At 43.2% G+C, this 25,396-nt stretch overlaps 1 protein-coding gene across 1 annotated transcript in view; it reads left to right on the top strand.

Moving 5' to 3' along the window:
- The window catches only part of LOC106571664 (transmembrane protein 121), a 58,623-nt gene extending 36,973 nt beyond the window's left edge, over positions 1-21,650 (top strand). Inside the window, exon 2 of the mRNA XM_014144978.3 lies at positions 19,551-21,650. Within this exon, the coding sequence (XP_014000453.1) occupies positions 20,333-21,298 (966 nt within the window). The 5' untranslated portion in view covers positions 19,551-20,332 and the 3' untranslated portion in view covers positions 21,299-21,650. The remainder of the gene's footprint in view (positions 1-19,550) is intronic.
- The last annotated feature ends 3,746 nt before the right edge of the window (positions 21,651-25,396 follow it).

Consider the following 25,396-nt stretch of genomic DNA (forward strand, 5'->3'; position numbering starts at 1 on the left):
CATCTCAAGTCAGCAATAACTATCGAACATGTTGTTCATCTGCAGGTTCACGGAATTCTGCAAAAGCAAAGGTGATCAGCGCAGGGACAGAAGGACAGGGCAGCATTGACTCATTCTTGACCGCCACAGGTGTCCATGTGTACAGCCAGGGCCACCACAGGCAGAAGGCCATAACAGAGGCTACACTGCAAGACCTGATCATTTCCTGCAACCCGCCTATGTCCTTAGTGGACAACCCTCACTTCAGGCATTTCATGTCAGTGGTAGATGACAAATATAGACCAGTAAGTAGGCCCACGTTGACCAGGCGCCTGCATGACTTAACACTGAACAAAGAGGCTACAATCAAAAGTGCCCTAGAGAAGACAGAATCAGTGTCTGTCACTGTAGATATATGGACTGACAGGACCATGAGGGGCTTCATGAGAGTAACGGCCCATTACATGGCCATGGAAGAGAAAAAAACACCCAGGCTGGAGTCAGTTCTGTTGAGCTGTTATAGATTCGCAGGGTCACACACTGGGGAAAGAATCAGTCATACATGTGAAGTAATCTGTGATAATGTTGGCATAATACATACATTTCATTATATCATATGTGATAATGCTGCAAATATGAAAAAGGCCTTCACAGTTTGTTTCCCCAAAGCAAGCAATGACCATGATGATGATGATGATGTGGATAACCCCAGCCTATGGGAAGAATTTGGTGAAGAGTACAATGCTGATGTAGAAGCTATCCAAACCAACTGCAGGCAACAGCGCTTACAGTGCTTTTCCCATTCATTACAACTGGTGATTAGAGAAGGACTGAAGGAAACAAAAAACATAAACAGTGTGATGGCTAAGGTAACTAAACTTTGCAGCTTACTACATACTACCTGTGGTCTGAAAGAAGCATTTGAAGCTGAGTTTGGAGCCAATCGTAGTATCCCTGCTGCTGTGTCTACCAGATGGAATTCCATCCTCCGGCTTGTTAAAGCAGTCACCAATCTGAATCAACAAAGCCTCAATACTCTACTTGAGGCCCAGGGAAACAAGGATCTCTGCTTATCACCAAGGGAATGGAGCCAGCTATTGGAGCTAGTGGACATTTTGGACCCTTTTTGTCCAGGCCACCGACCTTACTCAGGGGGAGAAAGTGGTGACTCTCAGTGCTGCCCTTCCTTGTGTACTGTCACTCAACTATCATCTGCAAAGTATACTGAGCACAAGTCGTCACCTAGTCAGTCTAGTAAAAGCACTGCAGTAGTCACTCAAACGCCGATTCCAGGGGGTGTTTGTGAATGTCAGAATGGAGCACTTGGATGAACAGGCAACAAAACTTCCATTTGGAAGTTCAATCTTGGTTTCATCAGACCAGAGAATCTTGTTTCGCATGGTCTGATAGTATTTCAGGTGCCTTTTGGCGAACTCCAAGCGGGCTGTCATGTGCATTTTACTGAGGAGTAGCTTCTGTCTGCAGAGATGGTTGTCCTTCTGGAAGGTTCTCCCATCTCCACAGAAACACTGGAGCTCTATCAGAGTGATCATCTGGTTTTTGGTCACCTCCCTGACCAAGGCCTTTCTCCCCCAATTCCTCAGTTTGGCCAGATCTATGAAGAGTCTTGGTGGTTCCAAACTTATTCCATTTAAGAATGATGGAAGCCACTGTGTTCTTGGGGACCTTCAATGCTGCAAAAATGTCTCTGCGCTCTACAGACAATTCCTTTGACCTCAAGGCTTGATTTTTGCTCTGACATGCACTGTCAACTGTGGGACCTTATATAGACAGGTGTGTGCCTTTCCAAATCATGTCCAATCAATTGAATTTACCACAGGTGGACTAAAATCAGGTTGTAGAAATATCTCAAGAATGATCAATGGAAACAGGACGCATCTGAGCACAATATCAAGTCTCAAAGCAAAAAGTCTGAAAACGTATTTAAATACAGCATTTCATTTTTGTATTTATAAATTTGCAAGCATTTATAAAAACCTATTTTGTCATTATAAGGTATTGTCTGTAGATTGATGAGGAAAAAATTTAATTTAATCCATTTCATAATACGGCTGAAACGTAACAAAATCGGGAAAAGTCAAGGGGTCGGAATAATTTCCGAATACACTGTATGTCAAATACACTGCTCAAAAAAATAAAGGGAACACTTAAACAACACAATGTAACTCCAAGTCAATCACACTTCTGTGAAATCAAACTGTCCACTTAGGAAGCAACACTGATTGACAATACATTTCACATGCTGTTGTGCAAATGGAATAGACAACAGGTGGAAATTATAGGCAATTAGCAAGACACCCCAAATAAAGGAGCGGTTCTGCAGGTGGTGACCACAGACCACTTCTCAGTTCCTATGCTTCCTGGCTGATGTTTTGGTCACTTTTGAATGCTGGCGGTGCTTTCACTCTAGTGGTAGCATGAGACGGAGTCTACAACCCACACAAGTGGCTCAGGTAGTGCAGCTCATCCAGGATGGCACATCAATGCGAGCTGTGGCAAGAAGGTTTGCTGTGTCTGTCAGCGTAGTGTCCAGAGCATGGAGGCGCTACCAGGAGACAGGCCAGTACATCAGGTGACGTGGAGGAGGCCGTAGGAGGGCAAGAACCCAGCCGCAGGACCGCTACCTCCGCCTTTGTGCAAGGAGGAGCAGGAGGAGCACTGCCAGAGCCCGGCAAAATGACCTCCAGCAGGCCACAAATGTGCATGTGTCTGCTCAAATGGTCAGAAACAGACTCCATGAGGGTGGTATGAGGGCCCGACGTCCACAGGTAGGGGTTGTGCTTACAGCCCAACACCGTGCAGGACGTTTGGCATTTGCCAGAGAACACCAAGATTGGCAAATTTGCCACTGGCGCCCTGTGCTCTTCACAGATGAAAGCAGGTTCACACTGAGCACATGTGACAGACGTGACAGAGTCTGGAGACGCCGTGGAGAACGTTCTGCTGCCTGCAACATCCTCCAGCATGATCGGTTTGGCGGTGGGTCAGTCATGGTGTGGGGTGGCATTTCTTTGCGGGGCCGCACAGCCCTCCATGTGCTCGCCAGAGGTAGCCTGACTGCCATTAGGTACCGAGATGAGATCCTCAGACCCCTTGTGAGACCATATGCTGGTGCGGTTGGCCCTGGGTTCCTCCTAATGCAAGACAATGCTAGACCTCATGTGGCTGGAGTGTGTCAGCAGTTCCTGCAAGAGGAAGGCATTGATGCTATGGACTGGCCCACCCGTTCCCCAGACCTGAATCCAATTGAGCGCATCTGGGACATCATGTCTCGCTCCATCCACCAACGCCACGTTGCACCACAGACTGTCCAGGAGTTGGCGGATGCTTTAGTCCAGGTCTGGGAGGAGATCCCTCAGGAGACCATCCGCCACCTCATCAGGAGCATGCCCAGGTGTTGTAGGGAGGTCATACAGGCACGTGGAGGCCACACACACTACTGAGCCTCATTTTGACTTGTTTTAAGGACATTACATCAACGTTGGATCAGCCTGTAGTGTGGTTTTCCACTTTAATTTTGAGTGTGACTCCAAATCCAGACCTCCATGGGTTGATAAATTGGATTTCCATTGATTATTTTTGTGTGATTTTGTTGTCAGCACATTCAACTATGTAAAGAAAAAAGTATTTAATAAGATTATTTCATTCATTCAGATCTAGGATGTGTTATTTTAGTGTTCCCTTTATTTTTTTGAGCAGTGTATATTGGTCGTATGAAGGTAAAAAGAAATGTACAAAAAAACTAAACGTTTATTCAGATGCAGAAGGGCTCTATGTAGATTCCTTCTTGGCTTTCAAAGAATCATCAACGGTTCTTAGAATGAAAAATGGTCTAGGTAGAACCCGTTGCCTAACAAAGAACTCTCATCTTCCAAAAAGAGCAAAACCCTGTCCCTCCTCAAATAACCCCTTTTTCTAAGAGTGTAGCTATATTTGGATTTTCTTTAAATAGCATGTTCGGGGATGCAGTTCCCATGGGATGAATGAATTGTATGACACACATACAACACACATTACCAAACTTTACTTCATTCTTTCTTTCTCTCATGCCTCGCCGGAAACCGGTTGCTATGGAAGTCACCATGAGGTGGTGTCTTGTCATCGTGCAAACAGGAATCTCTAAACCTGAGTGAAATATTGTTTTCCATTTCATTATCGTACAGAGCAGGTGTCGCCGTGGGGAGCGAGAGAGCGACAGTTGAGTGTCATTTTATCAAAACTCCTGTTTTGGAGTTATTCCCAGGACAACATCCAACATATTATTATGAATCACACAAAGGGGTTGGAAGACCTGTCTGACATATCCACACTGTCTCATTTGTTGGTCTCCGCGGAAGTCTCTTGGAGAAAAAAAGTACATTCATTCTGTTCTCTTTTACAAAGCTTCCTGGGACTGCTACATAGGCTGGTTCATTATACCTGTGCTTTAGATGATTCTCCCTGTGTGTCTGGCTGGCACTCAATCAGTTTGAGAGATTTCCTCTCTCGTTTTCTCTGTATTGGCGCCTCTCCCCTTTCATGGTAGTTCCCTCCTTTCTCTGTATCGTTCTCTCCCCCCCTCTTTTTCCCTCTCCCTCTCTTTCATCTCTCCCTCCCTCCTTCTCTCTCCCTCAGTATCTTCTTCTCCACTCCTTTATTTTCACTCCACCTCTACACCGTTGCGCCTGTGCATGAAAGTGACTGCTCTCTCCCCTTCACCCTTCACTACACGTTGGTCTTAAGCATGCCATGGGGGCAAAGGGAGACTGTGTGTGGCGTGTGTGTGTTTACCTTGGATAGGAACTACAGGGAGTCGTCTGGCCTGGGGGCAACAACGAAACTCAAAACTTTAATAAGGACTTTTTTAAACAGATAATAATTACAGCATTTAAATCCATTACTGCTTTATTTTATATTGTGCTAGGCCTCGGGGATTGTGTCCGTCTTTTGAGAGTAATTTTCGTCGATATCGTGAGGCAGTGATGATACCAAGAATGCCATGCAACATGAATACAATGAAGTTAGACGCCACTCCCGTAGTGGGGCAAGAGCAGAAATGGCAACTCTCTGAAATAAAGAGAAAGAAATGGGGAGGGAAAGAGAGAAAGGAGGGAGAGAAAGAGAGAGAAAGAGAGAAAGAGAGAAAGAGAGAGAGAGAGAGAGAGAGAGAGGGCAAGGCACATCCAAAGAGGAAGTTGGGGGGAAATATCGACACAAAGATTAAGTGGATCTCCCCTGCATAACCAGTGGATAAAAATCACTACTGGCCTGAGGTGATCAGAGCACCAAATCATCATTAGAGAACTGTGCCATGTTTTGCACAGGCAAAATCAATATGTTTCTAACTCTCACTGAGGGAGAATTCCACTTAAGCAGTAGGCTGCTTTATTACATACAGTAGCTTGTTACCAGTTTAAGACACGAAGGATGGATGTGAATCATTACAAGACATTTCCAAGAACTGGAATAACTACAGCATATTTCTAACCACTATAACCACAGTATATTTATTCGCTGTTTGCTGTGTGAAGCACCAAACCTTCATCCTTTTTTTGCTGCTATGCTGAGGGGTGCAGGTTTCCCCCCCCCCCCCCCCCTATCAACACCTGGCAAAAAAATGGCCCAGTGTTAGCTAACCAGTAAAACTTAAAGATACCATGTGATACTTCAATAGAAAGGAACTTTCAAATCGTTTTTTGTTGTTGTTGTTGGCTGTTTGGACTATTTACTTTACAAGGGGTCTGGTGGTAGCTCTGCCGACACTGGAATATGCATTTACCCTGGGTTACGTGGGTTAAAATGTTGATGTAAATCTTTTTCAAGTATCCTCCTCTTCTCTCCTTTCCAACCATACTGTAATAAAAGTACCAAAGGAGATTGAAATTCCCCTCTCCTTTGAAGGACTTTATGAATACTCCCACACAGTGTCACTCTGTACGTATGAGGACCTTGGCCCTTACAAGTACTATTTGTTCCTCCCCTGCATGAGTGACTTATACTGTCAGGAGAAATGTGATGTCAGAGGGCTGTGGCTTTCCATTTGATGATGACTCTTAATGCCGTAATTCGCCGAGATTCTTTCCCCTAGCTTCTTGAGTAAAGAATGCGCCACGTGTGACGGTTTTCACGCATTTCTAGCATTTTGATGAAAAATACACGTATGTCAAGTTGAAAAGCACCCGGTTTTTACTGTTGAGATTGAGTTGGAGTGAGAGATTTCTGAAGGGCTTTAAACATAAATGTCTTTTTGCACGTCCAACGCATGTCATGTTCGATATATTTGATTGGGGAATTACGTTTGATCCTATTTCAACAATCGTTAAAGAAAAGCTCTTGAATACGCTTCAGGAATCCTGATCACAGGAGAGTGCATTGAAACACTCAAGTTCTTTGAACATACAATATGACAGAGTGCTTTAGAGAGGGAACATCAACCTTAATCATCCGTAATGGATGGTAAAATAAGCGTAGCCACAGCTTCAAACACCACAAGCCTCTTTACTCAAAGGTTGTCCTACTCATTATTCCGCCCCACCGCAACCTCCCAAGCAATTATAGCCAAATTATACCGCAGTACCACACTAATAATGTAAAGCAACCGAGAGAAGAATGGGGTTTTAAGGTGTGCCTAAATAGCTGAACACGGTGTTGTGTTCGCGCGAAACACCCAAGCCTCGCATTAAATTGCATGAATGTTTTTTGCAGAAAACGACTGAAAACAAATGCGCCTGAAATAATGATAACAAAATGCGAGGGAACGAAAGAGAGCAGGCAATTTCCACACCCACTTCAAGCCAATAAATAAATATGCAATTGGAATGATTATGCATTAGGAGCAGTGCTTAGGCCCATGAGGGCCCTGAGTCCTGCAGTTTGCATATGTTAAGTAAATAGATTACCACACATACAGTAATGCAATATCGGTAATCCCATTGTATTTGCTTTCTCTGATGTAATTTAACTGTGTTCCACTGAGCTTGCCCGAGCTTGTCTGGTGCAATGGAACCCATGGAAGAGTCCCAAAAGTGCAAACCCCTGCCCGATATGGCACTACAGGCAGGCTCAATCAAACCCTCACATACTATTTGAACCCAGGTCTCTTACTCAGGCCTTTTATGACTAGCCCCAGCAGGTGGTATAACAAACATACTAAGGTGGTTGGACTATGATGCTTTACTGCTGTAAAAAAACATGGGGTGTATGTGGTTACAGCATGTGATCGGGAAGTGATGGACGTGGATGTGAGAAAGACATGATCCAATGATAACCACCCTGTCAGCATCCTCCTCCCCTTCAATGAGACATTAACAGGGTAGAGAGAGAGCTGTGTGCAAAGTTCCTCTGTGTTCCACTGGGAGGGTCTGAGGCAATCTGCCACCTATCAGCAAAACTGGCAGTGTTCCCTGCTCAGCCCAAACACAAAAGGACGTCAGAATCAGAAAGCACCTGCTGGGAGGGATAGCGATGGCGGAGAGCCAGGCCGACATATGGATCTCATTTTGGAGACTAATGAAGACAACGAGACGTAAATACAGTTGAAGTCAGAAGTTTACATACACTTATGTTGGAGTCATTAAAACTCGTTTTTCAACCACTCCACAAATTTCTTGTTAACAAACTATAGTTTTGGCAAGTCGGTTAGGACATCTACTTCGTGCATGATACAAGTCATTTTTCCAACAATTGTTTACAGACAAATTATTTCACTGTATCACAATTCCAGGGGGTCAGAGGTTTACATACACTAAGTTGACTGTGCCTTTAAACAGCTTGGAAAATTCCAGAAAATGTCATGGCTTTAGAAGCTTCTGAAAGACTAATTGACATAATTTGAGTCAATTGAAGGTGTACCTGTGGATGTATTTCAAGGCCTACCTTCAAACTCGGTGCCTCTTTGCTTGACATCATGGGAAAATCAAAAGAAATCAACCAAGACCTCAGAAAAAAAATTGTAGACCTCCACAAGTCTGGTTCATCCTTAGGAGCAATTTCCAAACACCTGAAGGTACCATGTTCATCTGTACAAATAATAGTACACAAGTATAAACACCAATGGACCACACAGCCGTCATACCGCTCAGAAAGGAGACGCGTTCTGTCTCCTAGAGATTAATGTAGTTTGGTGCAAAAAGTGCAGATCAATCCCAGAACAACAGCAAAGGACATTGTGAAGATGCTGGAGGAAACAGGTACAAAATTATCAATATCCACAGTAAAACGAGTCCTATGTCGACATAAGCTTAAAGGCCGCTCAGCAAGGAAGAAGCCACTGCTCCAAAACCGCCATAAAAAAGCCAGACTACGGTTTACAACTGCACATGGGGACAAAGATTGTACTTTTTGGAGAAATGTCCTCTGGTCTGATGAAACAAAAATAGAACTGTTTGGCCATAATGACCATCGTTATGTTTGAAGGAAAAAAGGGGAGGCTTGCAAGCCAAAGAACACCATCCCAACTGTGAAGCACGGGGTGGCAGCATCATGTTGTGAGGGTGCTTTGCTGCAGGAGGGACTGATGCACTTCACAAAATAGATGGCATCATGAGGAAGGAAAATTATGTGGATATATTGAAGCAACATCTCAAGACATCAGTCAGGAAGTTAAAGCTTGGGCGCAAATGGGTCTTCCAAATGGACAATGACCCCAAGCATACTTCCAAAGTTGTGGAAAAATGGCTTAAGGACAACAAAGTCAACGTATTGGAGTTGCCATCACAAAGCCCTGACCTCATTCCTATGGAAAATATGTGGGCTGAACTGAAAAACCATGTGCGAGCAAGGAGGCCTACAAACATGACTCAGTTACACCAGCTCTGTCAGGAGGAATGGGCCAAAATTCACTCAACTTATTGTGAGAAGCTTGTGGAAGGCTACCCGAAACATTTGACCCAAGTTAAAGAATTTAAAGGCAATGCTCCCAAATACGAATTGAGTGTACGTAAACTTCTGACCCACTGGGAATGTGATGAAAGAAATAAAAGCTGAAATAAATCACTCTCTACTATTATTCTGACATTTCACATTCTTAAAATAAAGTGGTGATCCTAACTGACCTAAGACAGAGAATTTTTACTAGGATTAAATGTCAGGAATTGTGAAAATCTGAGTTTAAATGTATTTGGCTAAGATGTATATAAACTTCCAACTTCAACTGTATCTCACAAAACGGACTGCGCCTTCTCAGCTCCTCAGTCACTGAAGCTGTCCCCCCACTGCAGTGTTTTTGACATTGAAGTAAGTAAAGTAGTAAACCACATAATTAAATCAAACATTGAAGCGAACAAACTGTATATTCGACCTGAGGTATTTTGAGTGGGAGGAGGAAGCTGGTTCGCGGGTGTAGCCAAGCTGCATACTATGATAGTTATTTAATGCATAACAATACATCTTCCCAACAGCATAAACATCACGACTCCGATAAATGAGTACGCCGTTTTTGAAGACACCGAGCCACAGGTAAAGAGGCAGATACGCAAAGCTTTGATATGAGGGATGGAGTTTCTAAGGTGCTGGTGCCACAAACGCACGTCTATCTCAAGGCAACAGTTCACCAAACAAACTTTACGAAAAGAAAACATTTACTTCTGTGGAAACTACTCCTAGTAGTTCTCAAAGACTTGAATTCCCTTGGGCACAAAGCTAACACACTGTACACGCCACACAATCAAGTGTAATGAAAAGTGCAAACGGAGAACACACTAATCCAACAAGAAAGGAAAAACCTGAAATGAAAATGTAAAAATACCTCAAATAAGCTACCTGTAAATCCTTTTCTAAACCCCTGAAGTTCTGTGTTTGATAAACCTAGATTGCTAACTATAAAAGCTCTGCAACCTTTCTGTCGTCTTCTTCTCCCTCATCACCTGTTACACCTGTCCTGTCTTCCCTTCTCCAGGCAGTGGTGTTGTAGAGCAGTTGGCAAAGAAACAAATTGGTGCTTTACTACCACTGTCTGCCCCGACCTCTGTCATTGGTGTGATACATAGCTGGGCCTGAGGAAGTGTCTAGATAGGACCCTGGATGTCTAGAACGACAACAAGATAACAAGGTTGTGGCTGCCATGTACATTGAGTGTACAAAACATTAGGAACACCTGCTCTTGCAATGACAGACTGACCAGGTGAATCCAGGTGAAAGCTATGATCACTTATTGATGTCACTTGTTAATAAATCCACTTCAATTAGTGTAGATGAAGGAGAGGAGACCGGTTATAGAAGGATGTTTAAGCCTTAAGAGAACTGAGACATGGATTGTGTATGTGTGGCATTCAGAGGGTGAATTGCTGAGACAAAAGATTTAGGTGACTTTGAACAAGGTATAGTACTAGGTGCCAGGCGTGCCGGTTTGAATGTGTCAAGAACTGCAACTCTGCTGGATTTTTCACACTCAACAGTTTCCTGTGTGTATCAAGAATAGTCCACCACCCAAAGAACATCCAGGCAACAACTGTGGAAAGCATTGGCGTCAACATGGGCCAGCATCACTGTGGAAGGCTTTCGACACCTTGTTAAGTCCATGCCCAATTAATTGAGGCTATTTTTAGGGCAAAAGGGGGAGGTGCAACTCAATATTAGGAATGTTTTCCTCAGTGTAAATAGAATGGGTAAAATAGATAGTGTTCCATAGTATTGTTGTTGCATGAAGAACAAAGCATTCTGAGAGATGATGTGATAAGCATAGAGATACAATGCCCTCAGAAAGTATTCATACCCGTTGACTTATTCCACATTTTGTTGTGTTACATCCTGCATTCAAGATGGATTGCATTGTTGTTTCTCACCCATCAACATTTAATTCCCCATTTTTTTGCACATTAATTGAAAATGAAATATAGAGTTTACACCCCGAAGTCAATACTTTGTAGAAGGGCCTCCCAAGTGCTGCAGTGGTCTAAGGCACTGCCACTAGAGATCCTGGTTTGAGTCCAAGCTCTGTCTTAGCTGGCCGCGACCGGGAGACCAATGGGGCGGCGCATAATTGCCCGAGCGTCGTCCGGGTTAGGGGAGGGTTTGGCCAGCAGGGATGTTCCTGTCCAATCGCGCACTAGCGACTCCTGTGGCGGGCCGGGCACAATTCTCGCAGACACGGTTGCCAGGTGTACATTTCCTCCAACACATTGGTGAAGCTGGGTTCCAGGTTAAGCGGGCGTTGTGTCAAGAAGCAGTGCGGCTTGGCTGGGTTGTGTTTCGGAGGATGGGCGGCTTTCGAACTTCTCCTCTCCCGAGTCCGTATGGGAATTGCAGTGATGGGACAGGACTGTAACTACCAATTGGATACCATGAAATTGGGGAGAAAAAGGGGTAAAAAATGTATTAAAATAAACAATATTTTAAAAAATGTATTGCAAAAATGTTTAACTTTTGTCACGACTCCCGCCATAGTCGGCCCCTGTCCTTGTTCAGGCGGCGTTCGGCGGTCGACGTCACCGGCTTACTAGTTGCCACCGATCGATGTTTCACTGTTCGTTTGGTTTTGTCTTTATTGTGTACACCTGTTTTTGATTTTCCCTAATTATGTTCATTATTTAAACCTCTGCATTTCCTGTTTGTCTTGTCGGTGATTGTTTCCTGTTTTGTGTGGTCGGAGGTGTTTCTCCGCAATATGTATTTTCCTAGGAGAAGATTTATTGATTTTTTCAAGTAAACACGTTTGTTTACATTGAACCCTGTGTCCTGCGCCTGACTCCTCTACTTCTCCTAAAGATAATCATTACAACTTTGTAGAAGAAACTTTGGCAGTGTTTACAGCTATGTCTTTCTTCGTAATTTGGAAATCAGACTGAACCAGGTTCTCCTCTAGGATTTTGCCTTTGCTTAGCCCCATTCTGTTTCTTTTCCATCCAGAAAAACTCCTGAGTCCTTAACGATTACAAGCATACCCATCATATGATGCAGGCACCACTATGCTTGAAAATATGGAGAGTGGTACCTAGTAATATGTTGTATTGGATTTGCCCCCTAACATAACACTTTGTATTCAGCACAAAAAGTTTATTGCTTTTCCACATTTTTTGCAGTATTTCTTTAATGCCTTGTTGCAAACAGTATGCATGTTTTGGAATATGTTCATTCTGTACAGGCTTCCATCTTTTCACTCCGTCAATTATGTTAGTATTGTGGAGTAACTACAATGTTGTTGATCCATCCTCAGCGTTCTCCTATCACAGCCATTGAACTCCGGTAACTGGGTTAGGAAGGATGCCTGTATCTTTGTAGTAACTGGGCATATTGATACACCATCCAAAGTGTAATTAATAACTACAGCATGCTCAAAGGGATATTTTTTTTTACCCATCTACCAAATGGTGCCCTTCTTTGGAAGGAAAACCTCCCTTGTCTTTGTGGTTGAATCCGTTTGAAATTCACTGCTCGACTGAGGGACCTTACATATGTGTGGGGTACAGAGATGAGGTAGTCATTTAAAAATAATGTTAAACACTATTATTGCACACAGAGTGAGTACATGCAACTTATTATGTGACTTGTTAAGCACGTTTACTGTTGAACTTATTTAGGCTTGCCATAACAAAGGGGTTGAATACTTGACTCAAGATATTTAAGCTTTTCATTTTTAATTAATTTGTAAAAATTTCAAAAAACATAATTCCACTTTGACATTATAGGATATTGTGTGTAAATCAGTGACAAAATGTTTTCATTTTATCAATTTTAAATTCTGGCTGTAACACAACAAAATGTGGAAAAAGTCAAGGGGTGTGAATCCTTTCTGAAGGCACTGTGATTGATTGCATATCAATTCCTAAAGTGATTCATCAAGCATTTTTCATCAAACTTTTGACATAATACACCAAATATGGCTGCCAATCCACACAATGGATCATTGTACTCTATACTAAACCCCAAGATGGATCTACAGTGGATGAGCTACACATTACGGATGTGCTAATAGAATTGATATGCAAAGTGCTGCCACACACGCCTCACTCCACATTTCTGCAGACTAAGGCGATTTAGCAGCCAATGTGACAGAGCAGATTAACAATCATCCATTACTGCCAAAATGTATCACCATTTTCTGTTCTCGCTTCACTACGTAGCACTGAAACATTGATGACATCTCACGGTTCTCCCCATTTCATTCCTGAAGTGGTTCAAACCGTCCAATTAACCGGGCTCTTGTTATCACAGGCATATAGACGCTAATCCGTTCATTAGGAAAACAAATCTCTGACGAAGTTTATAATTAATGTCAGTTAAATGATTATGTGATATATATGTGGGTGCACTGTCCCTTATAGCATGAGAATGACACACAGGCGTCAGCTAATCAGTCAATTAATCAACATTTTATGAATTTAATCTCTCACTTTGGCCCTGTTCTACATAATAGGTTTTAAATATTCAAACACTCGATAGGATTACAAACGAGGTGCACAGTGCCCTTACAAGTCTTCTTCTATCCACTGTGTTGTCCAAAACCTACCACATTCCTTTCATTTTCTTACCATGTGTATCTATCGATTTCTTCTAAACAAAAATAACTAACAAGAAATAGGGCTCGACACAAGGCAAAGTTACTTTCATAAACCACAAACTTGTCAGAAATGAAAGATTAGGGAACTTGGTCTTTGCAATATCAGTCTATCGATAGGAACATCATAGGGGTTCAACAAATGAGTAGTCCTGTCAGAGCCAACTGTCCAAAGATGTAAATGAAAACCTTGGCCCTACCTGAACATCTGTTTGAGTCTTTGGGTCTTCGGTCCAATTAAAAACAAAGATATAAAGTCAATTATCCAACACAAATCCAATAGGTCTAATGGAAATGGATAGCTCTGTCTATTTTCCACTAAAGCAGTCTGGAATATGTGAGAAAAGTGGCCTAAAATCACTATTTTTAGCAAACAATGCTAGACTCTCATTTGCCCAAATAAATCAGACTTTGATACCAATTCTTGGTATACAGTCTGAAACAAAGCACTGCAAAATAGAGGACATTTTCCTTACAAGCCAGAATGTTTAATAAAATTATATTTGAACTACCTCTACCAGTTGATCCTTCATCTGCTCAAAGTTTTTAGCGTGCCAGTTGGCTCAGGTGCAACGCCTGTTAGTATGCATGCATCGCGTGCATGTACTTCGGTCATGAGCAAACATTTTGATTGCCACACACACAAAGTCAGTTTAATAATACTTTCCTGAGGATATTTTGTCTACAATTTCGACCAGCTGAAGAACCAACACCACGGACAATCGGCAGAGTAAGTTCAAATACCTGTATTCAACATTCGTGACAGAGAAGGGACATTTAGTTGGGGGGTTTTCTATGTGAATGTGCTTGGCGTTGCCTAGACAATTGAGGCATTGTGACAAGGCTCTCCTCAAACAATTGGTCGTTACTTGTAACCACAGCCTATTTATACATTTTCTCTTCTTAAAATATGGATTTAAACCTAACCCTTACCACTGCTAACTGTATGCCTTACCCTAACCTTAAATTAAGACACAAACAAAAAGCACAAACATTAAGACACTAACAAAAAGCACATTTTTGTTTTCATACATTTTTACTATATAGCCAATTTTGACTTTGTGGCTGTGGTAACTACTGACCACCCAAACATTGGGCTTGCAGCCCAATTCAAGATGGCACCTGTGAGTTGGTCACACCTCCAACCACACCTATAGCTTCAGCCTTGAAGGCCTACTATTCAACAGGCAATTATCATCACAATACAGTGTGTTAACATATTCTTGGCCAGGTACATACAGTAACAAAATGATTTTCATAGTTTCATAATTCCATTTCTTTTAGGGGCAATGTCTCATTTAAAATGTAAGCTTTATCCTTTCATGGCAATGCATGCAGTCAGCTTCAGGAAGCACACATTTGTCTGACTGAATGTGTCCCTAATGATTTGTAGATCAATGTTGGTTAATACTGCTTGTTGAACATCCCTCCAGCATTAACACATTCGGATTTTCAAAAGCACATAGCAGCGTGGCCTTGTGTTTCTCCTAAACAGAAGTGAAACTACAGTACTGTCTGTATCACCAGATGGTATTTGCTTGAAGCTTCCTCTCACAAGTGGCAATCTACGTTTGTGTCCAACGCAGCTCTGAGTCTCAAAATATAGCGCTGAGATATTCTGTCTTGCAGTGTTAAACAAAGACAGAATGTTATTGGATGAGTAATGTAGGATATGTACAGTATATGCACTTCTATTCATTTTCTTGACCAAATCATTTCAATGTTGAACAACTTTGTTAAAGAGTAGGTCAGGTATATTTTGAATGCTGCATTGTACATGAAATTGAAACGCTACATACAATACATGACAAAATGTATATGGACACCTGCTCGTCGTGCATCTCATATCATTAATATGGAGTTGGTCCCCCCTTTGCTGATATAACAGCCTCCACTCTTCTGGGAAGGCTTTCCACTAGATGTTAGAACATTGCTGCAGGGACTTAATTCCATTCAGGCACAAGAACATTACTGAGGTTCCAGGACTGATGTTGGGCGATTAGGCCTGGCTCGCAGTCATCGTTCCAATTCATCCCAAAGGTGTTCAATGGGGTTGAGGTCAGTGCAAGCCAGTCAGGTTCTTCCACACTGAACTCAAACCATTTCTCTATGGACCTCACTTTGTGTGCGGGGGCATTGTCATGCTGAAACAGGAAAGGGCAGAATCGTCTAGAATGTTATTGTATACTGTAGCTTAAGATTTCCCTTCACTGGAATTAAGGGACCTAGCCCAAACCATGAAAAACTGCCCCAGACTATTATTCCTCCACCAAACTTTGCAGTTGACACTATGCGTTCGGGCAGGTAGCATTCTCCTGGCTTTCACCAAACCCAGATTCATCCTTCGGACTTCAAGATGGTGAAGCGTGATTCATCACTCCAGAGAACGTGTTTCCACTGTTCCAGAGTCCAATGGCAGCGTGCTTTACACCCCTCCAGCCGACGCTTGGCATTGCGCATGATGATCTTAAGCTTGTGTGCAGCTGCTCGGCCATGGAAACCCATTTCATGAAGCTCCCAACGAACAGTTATTGTGCTGATGTTGCTTCCAGGGGCAGTTTGGAACTTGGTAGTGAGTGTTGCAACTGAGGACAGATGATTTTTACGTGCTACGTGCTTCAGCATTCAGTGGTCCCATTCTGTAAGATTGTGTGGCCTACCACTTTGCGGCTGAGCCGTTGTTGCTCCTAGACATTTTCACTTCACAATAACAGCACTTACAGTTGACCGGGACAGCTCTAGCAGGGCAGAAATTTGACGAACTGACTTGTTGGAAAGGTGGCATCTTATGATGGTGCCACGTTGAAAGTCACTGAGCTCTTCAGTTAGGCCATTCTACTGCCAATGCTTGTCTATGGAGATTGCATGGCTGTGTGCTCGATTTTGTATACCCGTCACGACTGTCGAACGTAACAGTGTGACGACTGACGCTCCAATTAAAATGGAAGACATTTCTGCTCAATTAACCCGTTCCGTTTCTTCTCCCTTCTAACATTTATATGCTGGTGTGTTATTTATGGATAAAGCGAGCGAGATCGAGTGGCTGGCGCATGCTGGTAATGTTTAGCGCCCAGCGTAATTATTTTTTTACAAAGTGCAGTAAATGTCGGAGCAGACGGTTGACGAGTGCACCTGTGACCTCACCTGTCATAGCGCTCAACGTGCACGTCAATATGAATACTAAGCAGGTCAAACCACACACACCTTCAAACATCATTCAACAGAGTCAGAGGGAAAGCTTGATACATTATTGATATAACAAGTAACACTCTGCAGGATGGCTGAATGTTCTAACTTCATTGACTGGCATTGAGAATTCTGTTTTTAATTGAGAAAATACGTTTTCTCCTGTCTATGGAGGCATATTGGACATAGATAGACATATCCTGTCTATTTAACTTGTGAAAGTGTGTATTAAGAAGTCTATTCTATGATATTGTGTACCCACTTCTGATCACTTGGTATTAATGCAGATCCTGTGAATGATCTAGGGGTAAATGGGCCAAAGGTCCAAACAGTTATGAAGTTGTTGTATTACGAGCTATCATCTTTTATCACAATATGATAGGGGAGACTGAGGGCAATTGTGACAGTTTTTGTATTTTACTCTTTTGCTCAGAGACCACTTGAACTAGTCTAGTAACTTTTATATATAATATATATATATATATATATATATAATATATATATATATATATATATATATATATATATATATAAAAAGAAACTTACATCTGTCTCCTAATCATTCATACCATGTATATGTCTATACATAAGACGGTCAGCTCACAGTATTGATTTGAATCAGAAAATTCCGGAAGTCTGCTACATTTGCCCCGGTGCTAGGGGTAGCTGCAGTAGCTGGGGTCAAATGTAGCAACTAAAAAAAATATGAATTGTCTATTATCATAGACGTATGTAATGATTTTGAAAGAAATATGAGTATGTCTTTGTATGAAACCAATAATTATAGTAACACCCATTATTTTGCATGGTCATTCAGTTCCTCTCAAAACATCTGAATTCTCTGATGGCGCCCAGATTATATGTGTTTACAACTTCTTTGTCACTCTACAGGACCCCAAGGCTATTTAAAGTTATTATTTGTATAATTCATGTACAGTGCCTTCAGAAAGTATTCAGACCCCTTGACTTTTTCCACATGTTAGCCTTATTTTAAAATGTTATAAATTGTTTTTTTTCCCTCAATCTACACACAATATTCCATAATGACAAAGCTAACTGAAATATTACATTTACCTAAGTATTCAGACCCTTTACTCAGTACTTTGTTGAAGCACCTTTGGCAGCGATTACATCCTTGAGTCTTCTTGGGTATGACGCTACAAGCTTGGCACACCTGTATTTGGGGAGTTCTCCTATTCTTCTCTGTAGATCCTCTCAAGCTCTGTCAGGTTAGATGGGGAGCGTCGTGGCACAGCTATTTTCAGATCTCTCCAGAGAGGTTAGATCGGGCTCTGGCTGGGCCACTCGGGGACATTCAGAGACTTGTCCTAAAGCCACTCCTGCGTTGCCTTGGCTGTGTGCTTGGGGTTGTTGTCCTGTTGGAAGGTGTACATTCACCCCAGTCTGAGGTCCTGAGCTCTCTGGAGCAGATTTTCATCAAGGATCTCGCTGTACTTTGCTCCATTCATCTTTGCATCTATCCTGACTAGTATCACGGTCCCTGCCGCTCAAAAACATCACCACAGCATGATGCTGCCACCACCATGCTTTACCGTAGGGATGGTGCCAGGTTTCCTCCAGACTGAACTCTTTGGCCTGAATGCCAAGCGTCACATCTTGGTTTCATCAGACCAGAGAATCTTGTTTCTAATGGTCTGAGAGTCTTTAGGTGCCTTTTGCCAAACTCCAAGCGGGCTGTCATGTGCCTTTCACTGGAATGTTCTCCCATCTCCACAGAGGAACTCTAGAGTTCTGTCGGTGTGACCATCGGGTTCTTGGTCACCTCCCTGACCAAGGCCCTTCTCCCCCAATTGTTTGGATGGGCGGCCTGCCCTAAGACTCTTGGTAGTTTCAAACTTTTTCATTTAAGAATGATGGAGGCCACTGTGTTCTTGGGGACCTTCAATACTGCAGATATTTTTTCGTACCCTTCCCCAGATGTGTGCCTCAACACAATCCTGTATCGGGGCTCTACGGACAATTCCTTTGACCTCATGGCTTGGTTTTTGCTCTGACATGCACTGTCAACTGTTGGAACTTATATAGACAGGTGTGTGCCTTTCCAAATCATGTCCAATCAATTGAATTTACCACAGGTGGACTCCAAACAAGTTGTAGAAACATCTCAAGGATGATCAATGGAAACAGGATGCATCTGAGCTCATTTTCGAGTCTCATGGCAAAGGGTCTGAATACTTACATAAATAAGGTCTTTCATCAATTTTAGAATAAGGCTGTAACGTAACAAAATGTGGAAAAAGTCAAGGGGTCTGAATACTTTCCGAAGGCACTGTATAATTCATACAATCCTAAAGTTAAAATTACTTGTTATCATCATCATTTGGCTGCTTGGCTCAGGGTCATTTTACAATTGCCCCCAACCCAACAGCCATGACAAAACCTCATATGCCTAGCAAGAGACAACAATATTGACACATGTCATTCATGTCAATGTTTGGCCAACATATAGTGATGAAAATTATGCTAGACGAGAGAGAATCTAAATGGGTATGTACCGTGTGAGTTTTATCGCTCTAGCTTGTGTTACACTTGCCCCCTGTTACAATTTCCCCCAGTCTCCCCTACCTGCCATTCTAAGTTATTTTAACTTGGACCAAGTCTTCAGGCACTCCCTATTACACAGTGAGATAGCGATGACAGACGGTCTAAAATGATCCTGAGTGGTGCAGCATCTTCCTCCCTTCCAACACTGTAACAAACAAGACCACATCTTAACCATACTGACACACTTCCAGGCTTCTAGCTTGTGGACAGCCTGCTGTCTTTGGCAATGAGCGCTGCATTATATAGCCCAGTTGCACTGACAGTTCTCTTTCTTTCTCCCTTTCCCTTTCCCCATCCCCCTCTCTACCTTTCACTCTCTCTCCCCCAGGCATTGGCGAGGCCGGCACGTGGCAGAGGGGCGAGAGGATGTTGTGTCTCTGGCCCAGTGTGAGAGCCTCCCTCCGGGGAAGCTGGTGTTGGACGCGGTGCCCAATGGGCCGCTGACCCCCCCCCCCCCCCCTTGTCTCTGTGATTTATGGCTACTGGGGATCTGGCCACTGCAGAATCCTCTTTCGCTTTCACATTCACATACACTGCACCAATGGACAGAGCCACACACACACACTGCACCACCTTCGCCAGTGCTGCCCCACAGGGTGATTCCGCCACACACTGAATAACAGAATCTCTCTCAGCCTCCACACTCACTGAGGGCCTGAGCAGCACAAACACACTGCTTTTCTCTACCCCATAGAACCTCACATTGCACTCTGTGTCCTATACATGCCCCTCACACACCCCTCTGTGTATCTTCCACTCCCGCTCAGTGTATGGATTAGCATCCCAGTATCAGTCATGAACCGTCAGCCATATAGCACCTCACTGTGGCGCCTGCTTTACTAGCAGAGGGGGATCAATGGAACTGCGCTGAGTGATGAGATGATGTTCCTGTGTTCGCATGGCCTGAGAAATGACCTACCAGCAGCCCTGCAAAGACTGACGACCCCCCCCCCCCCCCCCACAACTTCACTGTTTTTACTCACTGGACTGACTCTCAATAGATTAACTGTATGACTCACTGGTGTTCCCACAGGAACCCGTTCTTTTTCTAAACTCGGAAACCGTGAACTGGAGGTGAGAGCCAGAAGGCGGTCGGGTCCGGTCCTCGCCATGGTGTTGCCACCTCCGGACAAACGCCACGTGTGCCTGACCACCATCGTCATCATGACCAGCATGGCCTTCATGGACGCCTACCTGGTAGAGCAGAACGAGGGGCCCAGGAAGATCGGCGTGTGCATCATCGTGCTGGTCGGGGACATCTGCTTCCTCATCGTGCTGCGCTACGTGGCCGTATGGGTGGGCGCCGAGGTGCGCACGGCCCGCCGCGGCTACGCCATGATCCTCTGGTTCCTCTACATCTTTGTGCTGGAGATCAAGCTCTACTTCGTCTTCCAGAACTGCAAGGCGGATAGGAAGTCTCTGGAGACTGTGGCCCGGAAAGCCTTGACTCTTTTACTGTCCGTGTGCGTCCCAGGGCTTTACTTGGTTCTAGTGGCTCTGGACAACATGGAGTACGTGAAGACCTTCAGGAAGAAGGAGGACATGCGGGGGAGGCTCTTCTGGGTGGCTCTAGATCTTCTGGATCTTCTGGACATCCAGGCCAACCTGTGGGAGCCTCAGCGGACCGGACTGCCCATCTGGGCCGAGGGGCTGATGTTTTTCTACTGCTACATCCTCCTCCTCATCCTGCCCTGCGTCTCGCTCAGTGAGATCTCCATGCAAGGGGAGCACGTGTCGCCCCAGAAGATGATGCTCTATCCCATCCTCAGCCTAGTCACCATCAACGTGGTCACCATCCTGATCCGTGGGGTTAACATGGTCCTGTTCCAGGACAGTAGAGTCTCGACCATCTTCGTGGGCAAGAACGTGGTGGCGATCGCTACGAAGGCGTCCACGTTCCTGGAGTACCGGCGTCAAGTGAAGGAGTTCCCTCAACCGCAGAACACCATGGCGTTGGAGCTGCAGCAGAACTCGGTGTGCCACGGACATGCGCGCCACACATCGCACACGCAGACCCTGCCCAACTCCACCAACCTGCCCCACGAACCCTCGCCAGCTCGTGACATAGACACATGACCGCCAGACACATGAGCCACTCCACCGTTGTGATCAGTGACTAACCAAAACCCTAAGTTCTGGTTGGACTTGTTCTATCTATCCAGCCGTGGAGAGGTTGGTGTTAAGAGAGAAATGGGTTTCAAGACAGGATTGTATTGTTCTTCCTGTCATACAACTGTGAACAACTGTGGATATAACAACTAGAGGGATATTTATAGCCTAGACTGTCTGTTGGAGAAGGAGAAAGATTCACTTTCTTGATTCTGAAAAGAAGGAACTGACATGGTTTTTATTGAATTGTGTATCGAATTGTGTTTTTAAATTAACCGTTTTAAAACTTTATTAATAATATCGGACAATCTCCATATTCTGCAGCTCAGTGATGTACGTATGTTGTGAAACAGTAAATTGGAAAACGTGTTCCTCCCTGAATATATATATATATATATATATATATATATATATATATATATGGGATTTTTTTCAAATGCCCCTTTTTGACCGTCCATTGCGTGGCTTTTATTCTTTGTGGTCCTTAGAAACGGAGGTACACCACTCGCTCCGAAGAAGCACTCCAGTTGAAGTGGAGAAGAGAGATGGAGAGAAAATGAAGGAGAAAGGGTTAATAAGAAGGTTTGTTTGAGCCGTGGTGGGGGGGGGATGGGTGGCAATAGAAGAGTGAAATTTAGCCTCTGCTTAGTTCTGCTGAGAAAGGAGCCTGCTGCCTCTGTCAGTGTGATGTTTTATGACCAAATGTCTGATAAAAAGCACCAGAGCTCAGCACTATACACTCCACTCAAGGCAGCCAACTCTCTGTGTGTCTGTGTGTGTGTGTGTGTGTGTGTGTGTGTGTGTGTGTGTGTGTGTGTGTGTGTGTGTGACTTAAATGTGTGTGGGCGGATGGGGGGGATTCGTGTGAAACTGTATTTTGATGTACTGTAAGCGTGTGGCTTAAAAAATGTGGGTGTGAAAGAAACAGCAAAGGGGAGAAGAGATGTGTTCATGTCAGAGAAACAGAAGGGAAAAAGATCATGTTGATTTCCCTTACTGTACAGCCTTGAAGTCAAAGAATGCAGAGAAGCGCAAACATGGCCTCGTTGACCAACGTTAAAATATAAATGTACAATCCAACCTGAAAACTGCAAACTATTTCTACTTAACTGATGAAGTGAGTGTTAAAGTATTATTCATATGATTAATATTATTATTATGTACATTCTTTACAAAAACGTTACGTTGGAGGCAGGTAATGTTTTAATAAAAGTATCCAAAGAATGTGAGAGATTTGTCTTTCTCTTAAACCACAATCTCTGACTTGGAGGCTACATAACCGAGGACGTGTTGTAGTACTCAGCATTATACAGAAGAGGAATTTAACCTTGAAAAAGCCAGGTTAAAAAGGATCCAAAATGTACTTTTGTCTACAAGAAAATTAATTAATTCACTATTCAGTTTTTCTAAAGAAAACCGATGTCAAAAAAAATAATTGACAACTCCACTGAATGCACTTTTTCCAAATAGCACTTTCATATTTTTCTAACCCCCCTCATGTTGTATTCTATCTTTTCTCCTATTGTCTGAACTCTTCCATGGCCCCTGTCAAATCTCACTTCAAACGCTATGTGAACTCTGACGTTGCCATGGAAATATTGTTACATGGGCCAACCCTGGCATTACAGAGAGAGTTCAGCCATGTGAACAATGTACTATTATGTAACCGGAATGATCCATGCACAGGTCAACTACAGGTAACAGCACTCCAAGACACAATGGAGAATCCTCAGGGCCCTTTGACCCCATCAACAATAACTGACTGGAACTCAGTGACAGTACCCTTTAACCTACAGAAAGAAAAGAAAGGCGGCACCTGACGACAGCAAATGGAAGAATGACAATTCTCTTCCATTCTTTGAAAATGAGCAGTGCCCTTTCAAATTTACAGTGTTGCTTTAAGATTAAAGAGGATACATGCCAGAAATACTGTTGTGAAGATCATTCAGCTTACTAGAAGGTATAAATATGGGTTTGTTACATCTAAGCCTTGCTCTCAGTGTGTCTCCAGCTCAGGGCACAGTTGTTCCAATAACACACAACACCATGTTAACACCACCACAGATTGACAAGATTGTATTCAAACAATAGTGGCAGAGGGGAGAGAAAGTAAATGGCAAACTTGGAAATAGGAATAAATTACCTGTAGCCGCCTCAGCAAGAGCTCACCTTAGCGAGAACTCTTGCAGGGCGAGACTCATTCACAAATCAACCAGAGCCTGTGCATCAGGAAATTAATTGTGTTCCCTCCATATGTAATAAGGTTTTTGAAAGCACTTTCTATCTCTACCTACCTGTGATTTATTTTGCATCCATAACTTTGTGAAATATTCAATTTCGACAACATTAATTCAGGACGGCATGCATAGAGGAGATAAGGGGACTCAGGTGAGCTACTGTAGTGCGGGTGTTGTAGGTGTTGACCAACCTTGCTGACTCGGCTGTTTCTCCAATCTCCATGCGGCTGGTCTATCCTCTGCTCTACTACGCCCCAAACCCTTGAATCACTTAGCCAGCCACGCTAGCTGCCCTGAGCCCAATACCACTTCCCACTGTGTGAGAAGGAGCCCCATCTATATGGAAATACAGGTACTGGAGCTCTGCCTCTGGTGGGTACATGTCATTCACGCTTTTGCCACTAGAGACCTCATCAACAAATTGAGAGAAAGGGTGGGTTATTCCAAATGACGCCTTGTTCTTTTTATAGTGCACACATATTTTGACCAGGGTAATAACACACGCACAAGGGAAATAAACAACACTGTCACCGAAAAGTTTTCAAAATACATCAAGACTTTACCACCTCACCCAACACAACACACCTTTTCCTGTAGGCCTAGTCAGAAGCCATTTCTCATTTTCAATGCCTTTCTCTGTAGCCTAAACCAATCAAAAAATGCTCAAATCCCCGTGAGCGACACAACACATAACTATAACACTAAAGAAATGTATACTGAAGCAAACATTTCACCCACCTTTCAGATCAAATATCTGCATATCTTTCTGTCCTATCCATCCAAATGAAATAACTCCATGTGCCCGCTTGGCTTTCGTCTTCATACATTTTCACTCAAAATGCAAAGCACACTACTAGAACTCTGCCCAGACATTCCGTCTAACCTTGCAGAAACTGCTGGAGTTCATGACTCAAGATTAGTTCCTTTCTCTAGGTCGGTATGTCAGATTAGCTCAAGCGCCAATTTCTCAGCCTCTGGGTTTCACAGAAACACCACACTTTTAAATGAATGATGTGACAAATGTTCCTAACAAGTGGCTATGGATGAAATGCATCAAAATATATTTTCAAAACATGGAAAAATAGACTAAAATGTATATATTTCTTCAACTGCAACAGAGGGCACCCTAGCTGTGGAGGTTTTAGTGAGGTGGCAACAATGTTGAGCATATTTTCTTGCCCAGAGTGAGGCTTTTATTTGCAAGTGGAGATACTAGCCAGCGACTGTACAATACTTACAAATAAAAATAGAAACACAGGAGTATACTACAAAGCAGGTTCAATGACTTAGCCAGCTAACATCAACAGACAGCCAGAAATAACTATAGATTTTCTGGTTCATTAAGAAAGCTAAACTTGGTTGTTCAGATAATTAGACCATGCCCATTTCATTCTTATCTTTCTGTATCAGTCGTTCATTCTAAATGTTCCATTGCCATACTGGCTGGCAAAATTCTTATCCCTTGCTTGCTAGCTAGCCAACTACGGCTAACTTACAGTCACGTCAAACAGTGCAGACAGAATAACGGCAAAGTAGCTGCATTTGTTTAAGCTGTTTTCTAGTGACATTTGGATACATCCGTAACAATGAGCTAATAAGTAGCGATTTCTCCTGGCATATAAAATGTACTCTCTCATCAGGAAACAGTTGTTCAGAGGAGCTAGCCAACTTCAAACTGAAGCTGGAAAGACTGCAAACTAGCTGTACTTTGTTTCGTTTTTACCTTTTTTTCCATTTCCATTTCTTTGTATATATCCATAAAAAGGATGCCAACTGATTCATGATTTCGACTGCCTGCCTGCCTGTCTGTCTGTCTGTCTGTCTTGTC

Source organism: Salmo salar, chromosome 15 (assembly GCF_965601325.2).
Source record: "Salmo salar chromosome 15, fSalSal1, whole genome shotgun sequence".
NCBI lineage: Eukaryota > Metazoa > Chordata > Actinopteri > Salmoniformes > Salmonidae > Salmo > Salmo salar.